The sequence below is a fragment of the Fusarium pseudograminearum genome, chromosome 1 (assembly GCF_000303195.2).
Source record: "Fusarium pseudograminearum CS3096 chromosome 1, whole genome shotgun sequence".
Taxonomy (NCBI): Eukaryota; Fungi; Ascomycota; class Sordariomycetes; order Hypocreales; family Nectriaceae; genus Fusarium; species Fusarium pseudograminearum.
In genome coordinates, this window is record NC_031951.1 from 9996425 (window position 1) to 10015413 (window position 18989).

General features: G+C 48.3%; 4 protein-coding genes across 4 annotated transcripts, besides 2 other annotated features; 3 read left to right on the forward strand and 1 right to left on the reverse strand.

The window, feature by feature from the left end:
* Positions 1-1222: 1222 nt before the first annotated feature.
* FPSE_12067 (uncharacterized protein) lies at positions 1223-2026 on the forward strand (the record flags this gene model as incomplete). The annotated part of the gene is made up of 1 exon (XM_009265184.1): positions 1223-2026. One exon carries the CDS (start codon positions 1223-1225, stop codon positions 2024-2026), a length of 804 nt encoding a protein of 267 aa, XP_009263459.1.
* A 2704-nt stretch (positions 2027-4730) lies between these two features.
* On the forward strand, positions 4731-4875 carry FPSE_12068 (uncharacterized protein; the record flags this gene model as incomplete). Its single annotated transcript, XM_061988475.1, has 2 exons — positions 4731-4803; positions 4862-4875. 2 exons carry the CDS (start codon positions 4731-4733, stop codon positions 4873-4875), a joined length of 87 nt encoding a protein of 28 aa, XP_061844412.1.
* A 2610-nt stretch (positions 4876-7485) lies between these two features.
* Positions 7486-7515: a microsatellite.
* A 308-nt stretch (positions 7516-7823) lies between these two features.
* Positions 7824-7928: a microsatellite.
* A 298-nt stretch (positions 7929-8226) lies between these two features.
* On the forward strand, positions 8227-9012 carry RAS1 (the record flags this gene model as incomplete). The annotated part of the gene is made up of 2 exons (XM_009265186.1): positions 8227-8331; positions 8410-9012. The coding sequence occupies 2 exons, from the start codon at positions 8227-8229 to the stop codon at positions 9010-9012; spliced, it is 708 nt and encodes a 235-aa protein (XP_009263461.1).
* Positions 9013-13552: 4540 nt separating this feature from the next.
* FPSE_12070 (uncharacterized protein) lies at positions 13553-14905 on the reverse strand (the record flags this gene model as incomplete). The annotated part of the gene is made up of 2 exons (XM_009265187.1): positions 13553-14790; positions 14851-14905. 2 exons carry the CDS (start codon positions 14903-14905, stop codon positions 13553-13555), a joined length of 1293 nt encoding a protein of 430 aa, XP_009263462.1.
* Between the last annotated feature and the right edge of the window lie 4084 nt (positions 14906-18989).

Below are 18989 nucleotides of genomic sequence, written 5' to 3' on the forward strand. Positions count from 1 at the left end.
TTGCATGACAGGGACTGTTCATATCACACGATGTGATACAAACTATTCGATCCAAAATGAGTAAACGAACGCCGTGCTAACTTCTGTGTGATAGCCGACCAAAAAAAATCCCTTTCCCTCCTCTTGCATGTGAACTGGCGTTCATCGACTAGGCGTTCAGTGTCAACGACCTATGCTGAGACTGTAGAAACAATGTCTAGGATCTTCTTCAGTAACATCTACAAGTTACGCCGATCATATAGTGCAGGCATGATGCCTGAAAGACATCGATATCATGTCTTTACTGACTCATGCCGCGAAGCGCCTGAGTATGCAGCTCGGAGTTATCATATGGCTGGGTACCATTGCGTTGTGATAATGCTGTGGAACCTATCCTGCACGATTGCGGCACTACATTTGGAGGCATGGCAATCACATAGTATGATCTGAACTAAACTGGTCATCTAATTCCGATAGACTGATCATGTGGTATTTCCGGAATGCCTGTTTCTTCGATTGGCTTACATGACGAAGGTATCACTGGCTCTTATCTAGTGAATGTTTGCCCGGTTTCAATGAGAAACCCAAGCAGAACTCTTCTCTTATGCCTTGCAGTGAGTTTGTATCAAGTACGTGATCCCGATGTACTTTTTGCAGAAAAACATATTTCTGAGATGGTGGATATCGAATATTAGTCCAGGACTTAACGTTGTCCTGACAAAGTTCGACGAGTTGGACCCCAGAGCTTTCTCAAGTGACATTTCGTAGTATCTAACACATGTCATAGAATGTATTTTGCCACTGATTCTACATTGTATAGTTTTATTCACTCTCTAAATCATTATTATCAATTGCATTCACTGCTCGAATTATGTCTCTGAGTGACATTTGAACAGGTCACGTCGGTGGCCAGGAGTGGAAATACCCTACACTTCCCTGTAACAGTCTCAGTCACACAGCTATCACCAACTCAATCAAATAAGTAGATTCTCCGTCATTTTGCCTATGACTTCTCACTATTTTAAGGTTACTCCGTAACAATTGTCGTAGCTTCAACAAACTTTTTTGGCTATGTCACCTCAAACAGATGGCATCATGTGACACTAAATGGGCAGACAGTATTCAATCAGGACCGAGATTGAGGATGCAATTCACGGTTGGCACAACTCAACTTTGGTCAACTTGGAAGAAAAAAGCACAAGAGCCTCTCTCAATAAGTGTCCACTGCCAATAACAATCCAACATGTCACCGGAAGCAATTTCACCACTGGCCAAGGTCAAAGGCCTCACTTTTGACGTCTTCGGCACTACTGTCAACTGGCGCTCAACCGTAACCGAGGAGCTCACACTGCGAGCATTTCGCAAAACAACTTCCGATCTCGACCCAGATTTCAAGGCCAGAATTGAAAGCCTCACTGAAGAAGACTGGGGTCGCTTCGCGCAACAGTGGAGAAGATCATATGGGAAGTTCACTCATGGCTTTGATCCTGAGAAGCACACATGGAAGACCATCGACGAACACCACTACGACAGCCTGCTCGAGCTACTGGTAGCCTGGGACCTGACCGAACTTTACAGCCCCTCTGAGGTCGAGTCGCTGAGTCTAGTCTGGCATCGCCTGACCCCATGGGATGACTCCTCGGAAGGCCTTGGAAAGCTCGGCAAGAAGTACAAGACTAGCACGCTCTCCAACGGCAACGTTTCGCTACTTAGAGATCTGAACGACTTTGGAAACTTGGGCTTCCAGTATTTGCTCTCAGCTGAGAAGTTCGGAGCTTACAAGCCCAACCCAAGAGTTTACACTGGCGCTGCGCGGGAGTTGGGATTGGAGCCTAATGAAGTGGCCATGGTTGCCGCGCATCTCAGCGATCTCGCCGCTGCGAGAGCATGTGGTATGAGGACTGTGTACATCGAGCGTCCACAGGAAGAGGATTGGGGCAAAGACGACGATAGATATCAGCAAGCTAAGGGATGGGTCGACCTTTGGATTACAGCGGATGATGAAGGGTTCCTGACTCTAGCTCAGAAACTTGAAGAGCTGGCGTAGTGCGACCACGAATTACACGTCTGTTGACATGTGATAGACTGGACAAACGCAAGAGCCCGTGAGACACTTATTGCTATTTATTTATCTTGACCTATCAGCCGGGGACCTAGCCTTCTCAATATACTAAAAAAAATGTCAACAAAGGATTCATCTGGATCAAAAACTCAATATATCAAATCAAAGTTTTCTTAACGACTAACTTTCCCAACAAGAACACATACACTATTACTGATAGAAGAAGCTTCTTCCGGGCTGTACGCACAGTAGCTGTTTCTTCCTCCTGCAACACAACATCGAGCAACTTCAAAGCTACTCCTTGCCCAATCGATACGCCAAGTCACGCCAGTCAATCCCTGAGCGCTTATTGTTATAGTTGGAGTTGGTATAACGATGCGTTTTCAGTCAACAGTCGGCTTAACATGTGCTCTATTCTTAGTTTCGAGAGGAACTACTAGAATTATCTGCCAAAGCAGAGCTTATACATACGGCACTTACTAATTGATGTTCTGATAAGACCATCTCGCGAGATCAGACTGACAGCAACAAAGAGCCCTACAAAGATCTGTCCAGTCATCGAAAGTGTCTTCCTAAACACACGAGACTCACTGTCTTTCTTAGTCGCATGTAGTAACGAGAAGTGCTTAGCTCTGGCCCCAGGTACTCTCCGAAAAAAGGACGAGAAGCGAAGATCATGTGATTGGCAACATCTGTACTCTTTGGGTATCACTAGTAGAAGCGAAATGACGGGAAAGGGTGGTTTTGCGGCTCTGACAGACGCACGTGTCAGCGGTCTGTTACACAGGACTACATCCTTCAACGGCCTCAACCCTGTCAATATACTGTGATATATCCGCAAATCTGGCAACTCCCCATCTGGCCGTTAGGCTGGGGATGGTAAACATTCTTCCCCCGCATATTGAACGAGCGTGGGACAAGATGATCACAAAGCCCTGACTGGCTGGCCTGTCGGATCGTGCATCCGTCACCAGGACCTCATTCCATTATATTAAAGAAGAGCAGAAAGAAGGGAAGAGTCCGACGGCAAAGCATAGAAAGGGCCGACAGGAAGGCAAAGCGAGGTAAAGGAGACTCGGGTTTTGTCCAATAAAGATGCTAGGTTGGCGGCGAGCTCACCTAACAAGCATTTAACCATGTGTTGAGAATTGGGCAGGCCAAGCCAAGCTATACAAAGTCCGGGGAAGTAATTGCACTACCCCATGGGATAGACAGTGTCCCTGCAGTCCGAAAAACATACGACAAGGTCTTTCTTACCAAGTCTAGATGGACAATTAAACTAATCAAGTGACTGCCAGGGCTATTTCATGGCGTTGCTGGATCTCGATAGACACTGGCCAGCCACAAATCGATCCATACCACCGGATAATAATACCCATGCTACGAGTGTGTAATCGGTCCTATAGGACTGGGGCGTATCGGGTCCGCGATGGCTTCTCAGAATACTCTGGGTACTAACTGAGGCTAGGGTAGAGGCGAGCGAGAGCGTCAAGAGCTAGCAAAGCGAGAGACGATAACGCCGTGTGTGCATTGTCGAGCCGCGCCGTCGAGCCGTAGCCGAAGTACAATATATGACTTGTTATATATGCTATCCATAGTAGAGCATTGCTAATATTCCGCTTCTTGAGGGACCATGCTGGCTTGTGATAATCAGCTGTTGAGACGTTGGCAGAAGGTTTTCGGACTTGGGACGTTTTTTTAGTGTGGGGTAATATAGGCTGGTATTGAACAGTGGCAGTTCTCTAGTAGGTACTGGAAGATGGAGCTTACTAGCAGAGCTAAGGTCAATAAACAGGTGATAAACAACAAGTCATGCCACTCATCAAGGTGAATTGATAGCGAAGATGCTTATCCACTTGCCGCATTGTATGTCTGTGCAACATTGGCAACTCTCCCCAAAGCGATACCTTACCTGACCGGTCAGATTGACGATTGATATCATGCGGCGAGTGCAGATATCACTTCGCACAAGCAGACGGATTCAACCCGAGCCAACGAGAAAAAGCCATCAAGCACGTAGTCCATGTGTCCCGAGCTTGCTTTTCTGAGGTTCCTTGTCCGTCCTAATTCAACTCTCGAGTATCTTTTAACTCAGCTACCATTAGACATCATGAAGAAAAAGGGTAGGACAAGTTTAAGTTATTACGTCACTGGCATGGCGATGTGAAGCGTTCCTTGATGCCAGCTCAACTCCCCAAGTTGACGTTGCTTGCTCAGATTCTCTAATTCTGATACATTCAGCATCTGTCTCAAACCTGCTCTTTTCAGCCAAGAATGATCCTGATGCTTACCTGCCACGCTCCACTTGGAATACTTTGCATTACTACCACATCCGATTTGCCCCTGGCTGGTGTCCGTAGTCCGAAGCTTGTCTTTGACCGTCTCAGGCATCTGGCAAAAAAGAACAGGGTCTATGGTGTGCCGAGGCTGGTGAAATTATGTATAGTGAACCGTGTTGTAGCTCTGGAAGGGCAGGCAGTTGTGCTTCGGAAGATTACCAAGGTCACTCACTGGTGGTGGACTGGCCAAGAACGCCAAGACAACGTATCGGGGCTACCTTATTTGTACTTACGAGCCTGTATTACCGGGGAAAAGAGAGTTCAACAGAACCGAAAACGAATTCAAGGGTTCTGACATACCGTAACTTGAAAAATCTTGACCGTTCCAGGAACGAACCCAAATCATCAAAATGACGGGTGTCATCATTGACGTCTACCAGCCTCCCCACGCTGCTGAGGAGAATATTTCCAAGATTTTGCACCGTTCGAATTTGCCATTAGACCAGTCCCTGTTGACTGGCTCGATACTGATGGTCAGCAGAGAGCATCCCTTGAGGCAAAAAGAAAAAGAAAACAGAAGTAGGGAAAAAACCAAACGTTATGGAGGAATCCATATCCGTAGACTCTTCCTTCACTGATCCGCCAGCGACAAATCTTCTTCCCGTGTGCCCCTCCCGTCTTCCCGTCTTCTGCCTCTCCAACGTTGAAATTTTGGTGGAGAACCAAGCTCACTCATGAATAAGATCAACGAGGGACAGGGGTCAAGATTCTCCCAGTAGCTAGACTTGCTAGAACATCCTTAGCACTGTCTGTAGGTAATTTCAAAGTACAGTAGAGTTGCTGTGCCATGGAGGAGCAGAGGAGCTTCTCTAAACAGGTAAGGTCGGGTCCCTTAAAAGTTACCCGAAAGGAAAGGATTCGAGACGATCCATCAGTGCCGGTCAATGGAGCTCGACAAACGCGGCTCCGATGTGAACTGCTGGGGTCATATCGTTGACAAGCAGAAGCTATTGTGTCCAATTTGTTGTGTATGTAATTATTCCGATTGCGTGATCCCCGTAGTTTGAGGGTATCACATCGATAGGCTGGGCCCAAGTCGAGGTATTTTGTGCCATAATAGACTATCGCACTAAAGGAAAGCGCGTGCCATTTGTTAGTGATGGTGGCCATGAGTGGAAGTGTGTAAAGACATCTCCTCCAGCTCTTCTAACAGAGAGCTACCTAGAGAGCTCTCCTGCTGGTGTTAGCTTTTCTCAAAGGTTGGAGAGTGAGTCTATTCCATTCTAGGTTGGACTTCCCGGGGAGGCTTTTTAGTGTATGCACCGATGCCAAAGCCACACACCACGCACAATTAGTGACCAGGCACACCACTTGCTCATCCTGCGACCGCTTGGCCTGTGGGTTGGGCTGCAGAATGCAGACTGCAGAAGTGCAGCATCACAAGGATTCTGATAAAACTTGGGACGACCAAGGAAATGCATATTGAAGAAAGAAGAAGAAGGCGATGCTAATCGGAATCTTGATGCAAGAAAGGAACTGAAGCATCAAATGACAAAGAAGAAAGATCATAGAAGGCGGTCCAGGAAAATGCTCCTTCCTACTTTGCAGTGCATGCACTTTCTACTTTTCTCTCGAGGTAGGAGGTACCTGGGCGGGTGGTAACTTCCCGTAGCTTTCGATCAATCATATTATGACGATGCCCCAGACCTCAGAACTTATTACCATGGACACGTCGAAAAAGAAATTGATCAATCGAATTACATCCCTACCACCATCAACAAGACACACAATGTAGTAGTTAGCAGTTATCGACGTCCGCCCAAACCGCTAAAAAACAACACGTGTTTTCGGCTTGGTCGAGTTGGTTCTTCAGCTGTTATCACAGCCGACCAGCCCCACTAAATAGCAACACCAAAGCATGGGAAAGTCTTCGAGTTCACTCCATATATATAGCATGACCTATGGATCAAAGCTAATGTTTGTGGAAACCAGTCCTAGGACCGGTCGAGTCGTCCGCTTGCCGCGACACAACCGAGCCGTGACCCGGGCTCCCGGGTGCTTGCCGATGAGCAACCACCGTACTATGTACCCAAGAGGACAAGAGACAAAATGTGGCATTCGAATCCTGTCCCTGTCAGAAGCTCCTGTTCAGTGTGGCAGAGAACGAGCATGTTCCTCATACAACCTAAAACGGCCCGGATTAATCTTGAAGCAATCCGACAGTGCCCAACTGGGTTTGGATTCCGATACAGAGCATGGTCAAGGAAACATAGCACAACACAACACATTACACTACGACGGTAAATGATATCACGCCCAAAAGTATCCGTACAAGCGCAAGTTGAAAATCTACGGCCCTATCTGCTGTACACACACAGACACGCAAAGTACGGATACGCTGGGGTATAAACAAAGGTGAAGGGAAACGGAGTCGCTCAACCGCTGCTTTTGTGACCAGGGAGTGCCCCTCGTCCACCGCTTCACCATTCCGGCTTCATTCCTCGCCTATCAGAAGCCTAACACCCTCGCTCTCCCATTTCTCGGGGCACCCACTGAGCCGATATCCTATCCCATGGATGAACGACCAGGGCAGCACCGTTCCTTGGGTATGTACATACGACTCCTACCTCGTTTATTCGCTAAGTTACTTGTCCTTCCTTGCCTGTGAGTGAATTCCCTGTTGGTTCCCCTTCTCAATTCACAGATGTCCCCTATTCCACCGTCGCGTGCTTCAACGGCATTTTATCCTCGACAGGTATGAATATTATTGCAGGTCAAGATATGTGATCTATGTATCTTGGGTGTGCTTCTGCATTCCCTCCACTTTATGCCCAACCTAAAGGGTACATCTTGCAGAGGTAAATCATACACGCAAGGTACGAAGCGGCCTGCATAGTGAAGTGGCTCGTATGGCTGTTGGTGCCCCCTAGGAACCCCTCCAAGGGCCTCTAGCCTCCCCTCTGGGTCCGAGGAAGAGAGTACCGCTGCCGCGTCTCCATTGCATGGATACCTCTCACCCAGGTATTTGGTAGAACCTGGCGCCCCGCTCCAATGGCAACCTGGGAGTCCAGGGCGCCCACCTCAGAGGCCTGCTAGCACTGGGGTGAAAGTACCGCTACGGTGCAAACCTCAACCTCCTTCAAGCATTTAGGTAAGGTTGGGAAAAAGAGAAGAAAAGAGAAGAGAAAAAAAAAGGGTTCTCCACCTAAGCTGGGCTGGCCTGGGCTGTTCGTCTCTTCCATCTTTCTCAAAGCTCAAATCAAAACCAAAAACCAAAACCAACCTACCACTTTGCCTCCCGTCCGGTAACAGCTCTGAGCTCCACGTCGACGCCTACTACGCCTGGACTTGGACCTGGACTTGGACCTGGACCTGGACCTAGACCGAGCATCCATCCTCCTGTCCCCAACTCTTTTTTCCTCGGACATTCAATCACAACAACTGTCTATTATTGCCAGCCCTTGCTTTTTTGCCACTGGCGCTTGTTCGCCGACGTCTATTGCTGCCTTGCCGCGCCCTGCCTCGTGTACTTTTGAGCCTTGCATCGGTCGCTTTGCATTGATTTGCCTTGCACTGCACTGCCCTGCCTCGCTTTGCTTGACGCCTTGACGCCCACAGTACAGGTCACAGCTCGAGTTGCTCATCAAGCCACCCCCTCCTCCGTTCCTCACCTTCGCCTCTTCTTTGCCCGTGACGACAACCTCTGCCTCACAACCTCCAACCACCTTTGGATATATCGACACTCACATCTCGTGAGCCTCAACGCCGACCACCCCCTCTTTTCTCCACCCTCCCCTCTCCGGTCCGTCGGTTGCTTGGGTCATTTTCTCTCCTACGAGACTCGATCTTTCTTCTCCTTATTGACTCTTTAACCTTTTTGTCGATTTCCTCGCCGTTGCCATCATCATGGCCGGCCGAATGGTACTATACAAGCTGGTGGTGTTGGGAGATGGTGGTGTGGGAAAGACAGCTCTTACCATCCAGCTATGCTTACAACACTTTGTTGAAACTGTAAGTTTGGCTGGTGGCATGCAACGCATGCATTTGCTCCCACCCTCACAACAATGATGAATTAACACTTTGAAACAGTACGACCCCACGATTGAAGACTCATACCGAAAGCAAGTCGTTATCGATGGCCAGCCCTGCATGCTCGAAGTACTGGACACCGCTGGACAGGAAGAGTACACGGCACTGCGAGATCAATGGATTCGTGATGGCGAAGGGTTCGTTTTAGTCTACAGCATCTCGTCACGCTCTTCCTTTACTCGCATCAAACGATTTCACCATCAAATCCAACGAGTTAAGGAGTCGTGCGCGTCGTCCCCATCTTATCCTGGCTCTCCTATCTCCCCGGCAAACCCGCAGTTGCCTGTACCTATTATGCTTGTTGGCAACAAGAGCGATCGAGTCACCGAGAGAGAGGTTTCCACACAAGAAGGTCACGCCCTCGCCCGCGAACTCGGCTGCGAGTTTGTGGAGGCATCAGCGAAAAACTGCATCAACGTCGAAAAGGCGTTCTACGACGTCGTCAGGATTCTACGCCGGCAGCGTCAACAAGCCTCTCGCCCCTCGGAAAGATCAAGCGGCCGGACGCGAACAGGCAATGGCGATGCAAGGGGCGGCGATCGAGACGAAAGACACAGAAATAGGAACAAGGACCGAAACAAGTCTAAATGCGTGGTATTATGAGTGGATACGCACCATTAATGGATGAAGGGATCCATGTGTTAAGAGGAGGGAAAATAAGGCGGAAGAGCAAATCGAGACGCCAACAACGACAACAGGCCAGCGTCAAGGGCCACGTATAAGGTGATGCCTTTGGCGATCAGGATATGCCCAATGATTTATTGGCAAGATACCGTGGGAAGTACAGAGAGATGGGATGAGATAAGAAGGGATTTATTACTTTTCTGCAATTTCTAGATGGCCAACTGCCCAACAAACAGGGCGACATGACGACGCAGCATCGAATAACGAACGAAAGCAGAAGCAGTTCCGCACCGGCGCAAGGCGTACGAACAAAAAGAGGCATATTCTTGGGGCGCTAGGTTATTTGTTGACATTTATAATTATCGTTTTGCAACATTTACGACAAAAATCTGAATGGCATTCATAATTCAAGCGGCCAATTCCTTACTTGTCTCCTCCATCCTATGCGGGAATATCTCTACTTTTGGATCGAGACTCCCTTCTGTGTGATTGCAGATTTATCAATGCCCAGCTTCTGGAGTTTACATTTCGCAGGTCAATATCAGCATTGCTTAGTACTAATTTTGTCCCAATCATCATCGCCAGACATGAAGATTGATTATCGCATATACCTTCCTCGCCTGTTAGTCGGCCACTTATCTTACTGTTATTCATCGGAACGCTACGCTCGACAGGATCCCGAATCATACCCATGCCAATGCGTCAAACAAGCAAGTTGTCAGTGTTATTTAGTGACTTGCTTAGAGGTGCTCGGACAAGTGACTACTTGGACCAGCAACGTTGCTATCTGTTTTGAAGGCAGGTGATATTCGGGTCGAGGCCCATGTGTGATAAAGAGCGGGATGCTGTTGTTATTTTCTTTTCCACTAAGATAGCGACTGAGCGAAGATCCCAAGGACCAAAGCCCCCCTCTATTTGGTACTTTGTGTCCTTGAGGGCATGAACATAGTGTTGGCCCCGTTCATATTGGTGGACCTTGGCATCCATATGTCGGGCAGAACTCTGAACCATGTTCCCTGTTAGTGGACTCGGGACAGAAGCCGTTGAGCTGCTTGCTGTCCTGATCCTGAGAATGCAAAACTGGACCAAGATGCGATATGAGTATCAAAGTTACAGGAACTACGGCATGAGGTTGAACGGGTCGAGCTTCACCATGCTCCAGTAGATAGGAAGAATGAACATATGGCTTAGCCTTGTGGGAACCTGGGCACACAGAAGCTCAACAGAGAAGGGATCAAGAAGAGGTTTTGGCGGGGTTTGCTAAGCTAGTGTAACGATGTGGGTGTCGATGAAGATGGAGGAGTTCGCGCTACACTGCAAGCAGATGTTCGAGCACAAATGTTCCCCATAGGATATGGAGACGTGGCAGAGTACTTGCGCCTACTCTGTACAATGTCATTCTAGCAACTTCCTACATATTGTGTCACCAGGTTGGCGTTGAATGCGTGTTCCCACGCTTTGTGTATATGTAAAGAGGCGCAACCCCCACGTAGTAGTAACGAGACATGACTCTTGTCAGCAAGCAACACGGCATGGGGAAGGGGGAATGAATGGGAGAAAAGAAGAGGAAACAAGGCCTTTTTCATGCAGCTAGCAGCAACTACCTAACCTGATGTTGATTTTAGATAAGCAATGCCAAAGCAATTGAAACATCGACTTGATACCACACTAGGTAACTTTTAACCGCGATTAATTTTGATGACATCCACATTTTAATTCTCGATGCCTCAAGTATGGAAATCTAATAGACGCTGCTCGTGACATCGAAACGGCATCAAGATTTTTTAAGATTAATAAACTGATCGCCCCTTTATTTCCACCGTGGCATTAAACTAAGTTTTGTCATGCCATTCCGCAATGACTGGGAGACTGACTGGCTACCTACGCACAATACACACCACTCGGAGGGTTTTTAGTTGCGATGATGACAGCACAAGTGCCGAACAAAGTTTCTATGCGGCTTTAAGCCTTTGCCGATACTACCGGTCTGCTCCTTGTCTCGTTTCTCGAACGTTGCGTTGGATTACGCAGGGCAGGGGGCTTGGGATTGATATCCATGGCCAGAACCAGAACGGTACGTAACATTGGGTCTACACACATGCAGACTACTCTCTGACTCTTGTACTCTGTACTCTGTACTCTGTACTGACCTGACAAGAGCCAGGAGAAACCATGAACATCTCTTACCTTGTTCCCTGTGTTTAGTTTAGTTGATAAATAAGTAGCTAACTGCCTACAGTAAACATATCGTGACGGAATACTTCTATGTCCGAGGGATTTGCGTTGTGTCTTTGTTGTCAGCCTATTGCTTGCTGCTGACTACATTCTTACTTATATGCTCGCTGTCCACACGCCGGGTCTTGAGACAGAGATTGAGACGGCGTTGAGACGGACGAGCACCGGACGATGGACGGCGTCATTAACGGGGACTAGCAGCGGGCGTTTAACAAGATGGATGACCCTGAAAGAGGGACCAGATACTCCATAAGGTAGTAGGTAGTCTGGCTGCTAATTACCTTGATTTCGTCGCTCCGATAACTTTTGCCTAATCGGTTTGACTGAGTCGTATTTCCACGAATTGAGGTTTGTTGATAACAAAAATGGCGGTTTTCCTTTCTTTTTTTTACGAAAAATAAATAAACGAAATAGTCAGTCCATCGTACGGAATAAGTTAAACCGTTGAATGGAGATATGCACAGAAGGGGAAGGTCAGTGATATCTACCACCTACCAAAGAGCTGAAGGAATCGACCTAGTAGCAGAGGAGGAAGGAAGAAAAGAAGGAAATCAACCATGGCTACCTACCTACTACTACCTGCCGCATTGCTAACTATTCCAACGTGAGGTCGTAATGTACTGTAAACACGCGGGGAACAGGGGACTGGGAATCCCGGTGCTAGGGTCAAGGAGGGGAGGGGAAATGCTCTAGAATAGAAAGTGGCGGTCTCTTGTTCGAACGGATTGCCCATTCAAATAAAGAGAGAGCTACAGAGTAAGCTGATGAGCGTTTGTTAGTCGGTTATACAAGTCATGTTTTTGCATTGCCGGTTCTAGATTTACCCGCAATCTCGGCCAACTATACTAACCAACCTGCCACTATTCTCGGGCAAAAGAGAATCCATCACTCATCATCAACTTCGTATAGATACCCATCTTGGGATCGTGTTCTAGTGCTTCTTGTACATAGTAAGGCCTCCCAGATGTGTGGGTATCACGGATGAGCCCGTGGGCAGCGTCTATCCCGCTCAACCTATTCTGGGTAGGGCACACAGCCTTAGGGTAATTAATAGACTCGACTCAAGACTTGGTCAGAAGTGATAATCAAGAACCTACTGCCCTGCCCTGCCCGTCTTCGTGTACGGCATTGTCTGCTTCTAAACGCATTACGTACCGTGGACTCGATGATAATACGTAATGACTCTCAGACCCCATCGCCTGTCTGGCCTTATATCCACCAAGTGACACTTGACAGGCATGCATGGAAGAACATTGGATCACAATGGAACAACGGCGTTGAAGATCACCCTAGACTAAAATGTTAGTTAGCATCTTGTCATCTTGCTCCAGATCAACCATATTCTCAAGCCCTGCCACACCGTGCCCTGCCCTGCTCCCCGATTAGACTTGTCAGCATCATCGAATTATATTCGAAACAGGCCATGGATATATTGGGTTCCCTCGTTCTTAACATGAAACCCCTCCCTTTCTTCTAGCACGTTTCAGCATCTTCCAACCGCTTCCCTTGGATGGCATGACCAGACCCTGATGATACTCAAGCACCCTGCGAGTGTTCTCCTGAGATAATGCATTATTCAAGGAATAATGAGCAAACTGCCACAAAACTGCCATATAGCAGACGATTGGGTCACGCTGTCTCTATCGGCCGAGTCGTGGTGATAACCTCATAGGATCGACAATCTAGACCACGACGATCGTTCATGCTAACAGCCGCTACGTAGGTGAGGGGTAGCGGTGGCACAATCGACAATAATTCCCTCGGGTATTCCCAACACGGAGTAAAGAAAGGGTCTCGTGTCGATATCAAGATATCAGGAGGAGTACCTCAAACCTACATCATGCCTTGCAGCCGAGACGATGCACATGCCCTCTCTGATGACAGTCACTGTGTAGGAAAGTATTCTCAACGACAGATACATTCAACATATCACATTCATGCATCACAAGTAGCCACACAACAAGTTTATCGGATCATCTCTATTCAATATTCACATAGAGACCGCCATGACTTCCTGGCATCCATGAGCCCTTGCCGGGGCTCCTTATCCAAGACGCCGTAGTTGATATCTCAAGTCCCTCCCCGCTATCCTGAATGTAAACATAAAAAAATGGGTGCCATATCCCGTTTGTCTTCCAAATAATTTGACGTGAAGTGAATATAAGGTAAGGAAAATAAGAAGACAGATTCTGGAGCGTGTCCCTTGACTAACATTCGGCTAGATTTCGTGACATCTCTTCATAAAGAAAATTGCAATATATAAAACTGAGATGATATAGTATCATTACTCTTTTGTGGCGTGCTTATCCCCGAAAGGACAGCTATCACGCCTTATAAGGGAAGGGCCCTTTTCGTTTTCGTTTACAGGGTCCTCCATAACGGCACCAAGGCTGGTCTTGTTTGCGCGCAGAGGACTTCTGTCTGGAGGATCAGAGAATGGACCTTGGTCCGCCGAGGGTGACTCTTCGATAACGGTGATACTCGAGTCTCGGGTAACGTTGCCGCTGGGTGTTCTTGGCGGTGTTGGTGCCATCGTTGATGATGATGACATTGTGTCCGAGTCAGCCTTGCTTCCCATGTCGACCTTCTTCAACGTTCCAACCTTGACCACTTGTGCACGAGCCTGCGTTGCAGTGTTGGCGCTGTTGAGGAACGTTGAGCCGACGCTGAAAGCGCTCGCAGTGCTCTTGGGCCGACTGTTACCAAACTTTCCAAAGTCGATTGACGGGACTGGTGGTGCCATGAGCTCGTTGCCGTTGGTGCCGATAGACTTGACGCTGACCATGGTAGGTTTGGCACGCATACCAGTCTGCGCGGGTGTGAGAACCTGGGCCTGCTTGCCGTAGATTGTAGAAGCCACACTGGATCGAGGAGCGTAGGATGTGCGAGCGTATGATGTTCGGTCCGAGTATCCTGACAGGCCTGAGTAAGTAGAATCTCTCAGGTCGCCGGGAACAAAGAAGTGCTGATCGTCATTTCCTAGACTCCTGTTGGCCTCGGCGTGATGGTGCATGGGAATTGGCGGAACGGGAGGAACAAGAACGTTTGGCGAGGTCGGGGTTGCTCGGTTTGTAACGCCAGGGATGTATGCGATCTGGATGATGTTGGATGCGCGTGTGAGGACGGTCGAGGCGATTGAGTGAACAGTGTGCGTAGAAGGTGGGCGGATTCCTCTAGGGCCAGCATCCTTCTCATGGATTGCGTCTGTGTCTTCGACGTAGATAGATGCGGGAATGTGTGATCGCTTCGGCTTAATGCAGAACCTCCATACCACATATGTGACGATGGCAATAACAGCAATACCACCCAGTACACCACCAACAATGGCGCCGACGTTTGGGCCCTTGCTGCCGCTGTCACTGGATGAGCTTGAGTCCTTCTCACAGATCGATGTAGCGCACATGGTGCAGTCTAGTGGAACAGTAAACTGGCAGACTTCATTGTCTGCACACTTGGGACACTCGAGCTGGGTAGCATCGTCACACTTGACGCAACTCTTGCTTCGGGGGACAAGTTGGAAAGCTGAGGACGGCGTTAGTATCTATGGTTATATGTAGACGCGCGGCTGTCTCGTCGACTTACCATGGCTCAACTCATCCAGATCCCTAGCAATGAGGTATCCAGCTCTTTCCTTCATGGCGATGACTTGATGAGAAGATACTGGTAAAAGGTCGTGATGATTTTTGATAGTTGACCGTTGAAAAGTGTCGATCGCTTTAGTTTAAGGTGTGGATTATCGGCAAATGCTTGGCAATAATACAACTCGGATAGCGATCTGCGAAAAGAAAGAAAGAGATGATGTAGTTGTTGTTAGGTTCTTCTTGTATGCGGACAAGAAGAGGGAAAAAATGTTCGTTTGTTGTATCGAATATCCAAAAAAGTGAAGTCGTAGGAAGCGATGTTATTGAGAAACGAGTGTGGGTTCAGAGGCTAGCTCGGAGGAAAAAGAAGGTTGGTTAGGAGGCGCAACGAGACATAATCGACCAGGCGATATTGAATCGAACAAGCAAATACGAGAGAAGCAAAGTCGTTTGTTGATCTGCTGTACTCGTGTCGTTTCGGTTCAAGTCGAGGGAGGCGTTAAATGGTGAGAAAAGTGTTGATGCGATCGTCCGGTCCGTTTGAAGGTTAAGAAGAACGATGAATGAAATGAAAGAACGAGCGGGAAAGCGGCGGGAGGTGGGAGGTCAGAGGTCAAAGAAAGACTGGACCTGGGCTAAAGCTGGGCGCTGGGCGCTGGACGCTGGTCAGTCACTCACACACACTCTTTTCAGTCTTTCTCGACTTTGTTGGTGGGAGCAGGAAAGCGATTGGAGCACGCAGAGATGGTGCAACAGGGGTATTAATGCTTGACTCTACCTCTTTTAGCGATAGCGAAACCGTAGAACCATCCGCACTGTACATTCTCCCCTGATATTGTGGCCCTGAACCGGCGAGCTGGCTTATGAGAAGGCTTGGTTCATCCCTGCATAATATCCACTCAGCAGTGCCTAAAGCCCCTGTTGATCCTGGCTAGACACTGTCTTGGCCACTGGTACCTGCTGTTTTGAGGCCATAACACTCGGGTTACAGGTACCAGGCCATTAATTCATAGCTCAGGTATCGCAAACCACCAGCCTGCTTCAGGTGAACACGAACAAGCGGCTTCGTGCAGAACTCAACTAATAGCTAATAGAATGCTCTGATTAAACAGATCGAACCATCAACTCAAGACCCTGGATCTGCACCATTCCGACAACATCCATATAGCACAGTAACTATACTACCAGGTACATACGGGCGACCCTACCTAAACCTGATTCTAGAGTTGCAGCAGGCCCCTTCGAATCTAGCCACTCACGACACAGTCCTGACAGTGGCACGAGTTTACTTACATACCAGACCTGGGCCGGCGGGTTGGTTTTGTGAGAACGCTTTGTCGACATCAGACGCGCGTCCCTAAATCCGAAACATCAAACTCCCGATGCAAAGACTACCTCAGAAGAAGAAAAGAAGAGGAAAAAATCTTTCACCGACTTGGCGTCCTGCGAATGGAATTTACGAACCCAACTAGGTAGTCTAATTAACCCTCCATCAACGGTTCTCGGCAACGCCATCAAGACCGTTGTATCGCTGCTATCGTCCGGGGCCTCAAAGTGGCTAATATCAAATATCACACTGAGCAAATTATATCTCATGCACGCGATGCAGGTATTGGCCTGCCTCTTTCTTGGCTGAGGCTTGTTACCATTCTTTATTCTAATTGGCATGGAGCTTTTAGACTATAGGAGCAGACATATTACTCCATGGAACCGTTGTGGTACGATCATAACAATTGTCAATGCTTTAAACTGCTACGGAAACATTGTGTTTCTCGCTTATCATTATTCTCTACAAGCGATGCTTCAGTTGCTGGTTTCGATTCATGATACGGCTCGCGAGTGTTGCGTCTCCAGGTGGTGTCCTTACAGTCATTTACCAAGCGACAAGGTTGTCCGTTTTCAACCCTTCAATGCTGGCCATAGCAATCTTCTCCACGGCCTGGGGTATTGCTTTCGGAAATCCGGACTTGGAAGACCAAGATTGGCAGCCTATGCCTTTATTATGCGTTCGATATGACGATCTTTGGTGTTGAATGATCAGTAAGGGTCGTGGGTCTCAAATACGGTTTGGTGGGATCGGAAATGCTTAATATAATTGTGATGAACAGAACAAACGGAAGATCGCTCGTATAGTAAGTATCTCTTGACGTAGTAGTTGCTATCATATGTAAAATCACACGCTCGCTTCTCTAACGACAGTAACACTATGGCCTAAACATCTGAACTCAGACATTTAATGATCCCTTGCATCAATGTGGCAGGCCTCTTTAGGGTAGCACCCGTTCGGATCTTAGGATCTAGGACGGACATGATCTTTACAGCTCCTCACGTCAACAATCCAGAGCGGCCGGTGTCTCGGAAAAGCAACCGAGAACGGGGATCACGGCAAGTTCAATGCCAAGGGACTGTGCTATGCCAACGAGTCGAGTCTGTGGATGTCTGTGACTCTCTTGTCCGAAATATCCGTATAATTGCTGAATAACAACCACACACTACCTATCAACAGAAGAGGCTATACGCCAGAAGAACCCCATTGGTGAGTTTCCATGGCCAGTCTCCAAGCCTTTGCATGTTGCCAACACAAACTTGAGCAAGTCGAGGCATGACAAAATCAGCAGCGACCGTCAAGATCATATATCAGCAGCCCACAGCCTTCTTGTTTAGATAACGATATCAAGCAACTGCATGTCTAGCTCAAGAACGATAGGGCTGGAGAGCCAAGAGTTATTGCATGCTGACGTGAGGACGAAGGAAGGATTCAAATTCCAGGGCCTCGGCTGAGATATGCAACTCTGCCGCAGAACCCGCCTCTTCAGTGGCCTCATCCGCGCAGTTCACAGCAGTAGGCAGTGAGGATGGCGGGCGACAGAATCTCACATTGGGGTTGGATCAAGAGTGGAGGGGGTTCTGAGTAAAAATGAGAGAGGCGGCGGCCTGCCTGCGCCCCATTGTCATTGTCGCAACTCAGTGGTTAGCCGGCACCCCCAGCTGCCGGTTCATCCCAGTTAATTTAACTTGCCAAGACAGGAGCATCTATTTTTGGAACCGAAAGCCTTTTTGTGGCAGATTTCTTGATGTTTCGGACAAAGAACTAATCAATCCTGTTGGCTGGTTGCTTCAGCCAATTGCTTGTCAACAAAGGGAGAAATGCTTGATGATCCTCATAGCAACCGCTTAATTGAATTTCTGTCGCTGCCAGGTCTGGGGCCAGTTAAGAGGGGAAGAGGGTTGGTAACACGAGCACATGCTTGTTTCTGTGCCCGATAAGTTTGTTGTGCGTTGGCGGTCAGCACCAAGCACAAAAGTTGGCAGTTCACGACATGGTTAAATCTGATGCTGACAGAACATGAACTACGGCCCAACTCGCGCAAGTGAGCGGGCTTGCACAAGGCGTCCCATCGGCTGAGGTGAATGGAAAGGATCGTAAGCCAACAGGGCTGGCGGATACTCCCAAAGCAAAGGAGATGGCTGACGGGGACTGTTCTGTGAAGCCCGGGCCTGGTGAGGGGAAATTAGGGACCATTCTCTGTGCCGTACTCTACCGGTCTGGCTGGTGCCGCTGGTCTGAACTGTACAACGCATAGGCGCTCGACTTGTGGGAGAAAGGGGAACGACGATCTTCTGGCAACCCGGCGTTTGAAATAGGGGAGCGAGTCGCTGTTATTTAACTTCGCTTCTGGAAGTTCGCGCTTGTTCCCCCACAGAATTCGTCAAGTTGCACGCTGAAACCGTCGAATACATAGTCTCTACCGTGCAGCACAGTTAGCAGAGACAAAGTGAGTTGGCGGTAAGTCCGAGGAGGGACGATTCCAACTCGCTGAGCTCAGAGCTTAGGCACCGCCCAGTGTCATTGTATGGAGATTCGAGAGCAATTCAATGCATGTTGTCAGGGGCCCCTACAGCGTCTCCATCTTCTCTGGCACTCTGATTGACTCCGTTCGTATCCCGACCCATTATCAGTGTAAGACGGAGTGGAAGAATGAGAAGCCGCGTTGACGGTGAGCAATTGGAGTGGCTGAAGCCCTCATGGGGACTCTTGAGGAGGCTACTGGGTAGCAGAAAAGTTGACCTCCTAACTCTTAGATTACAAAAATAAATAGCCTAAAGACCATAGTCTAAGTAGCATAAGCTGATCTACTA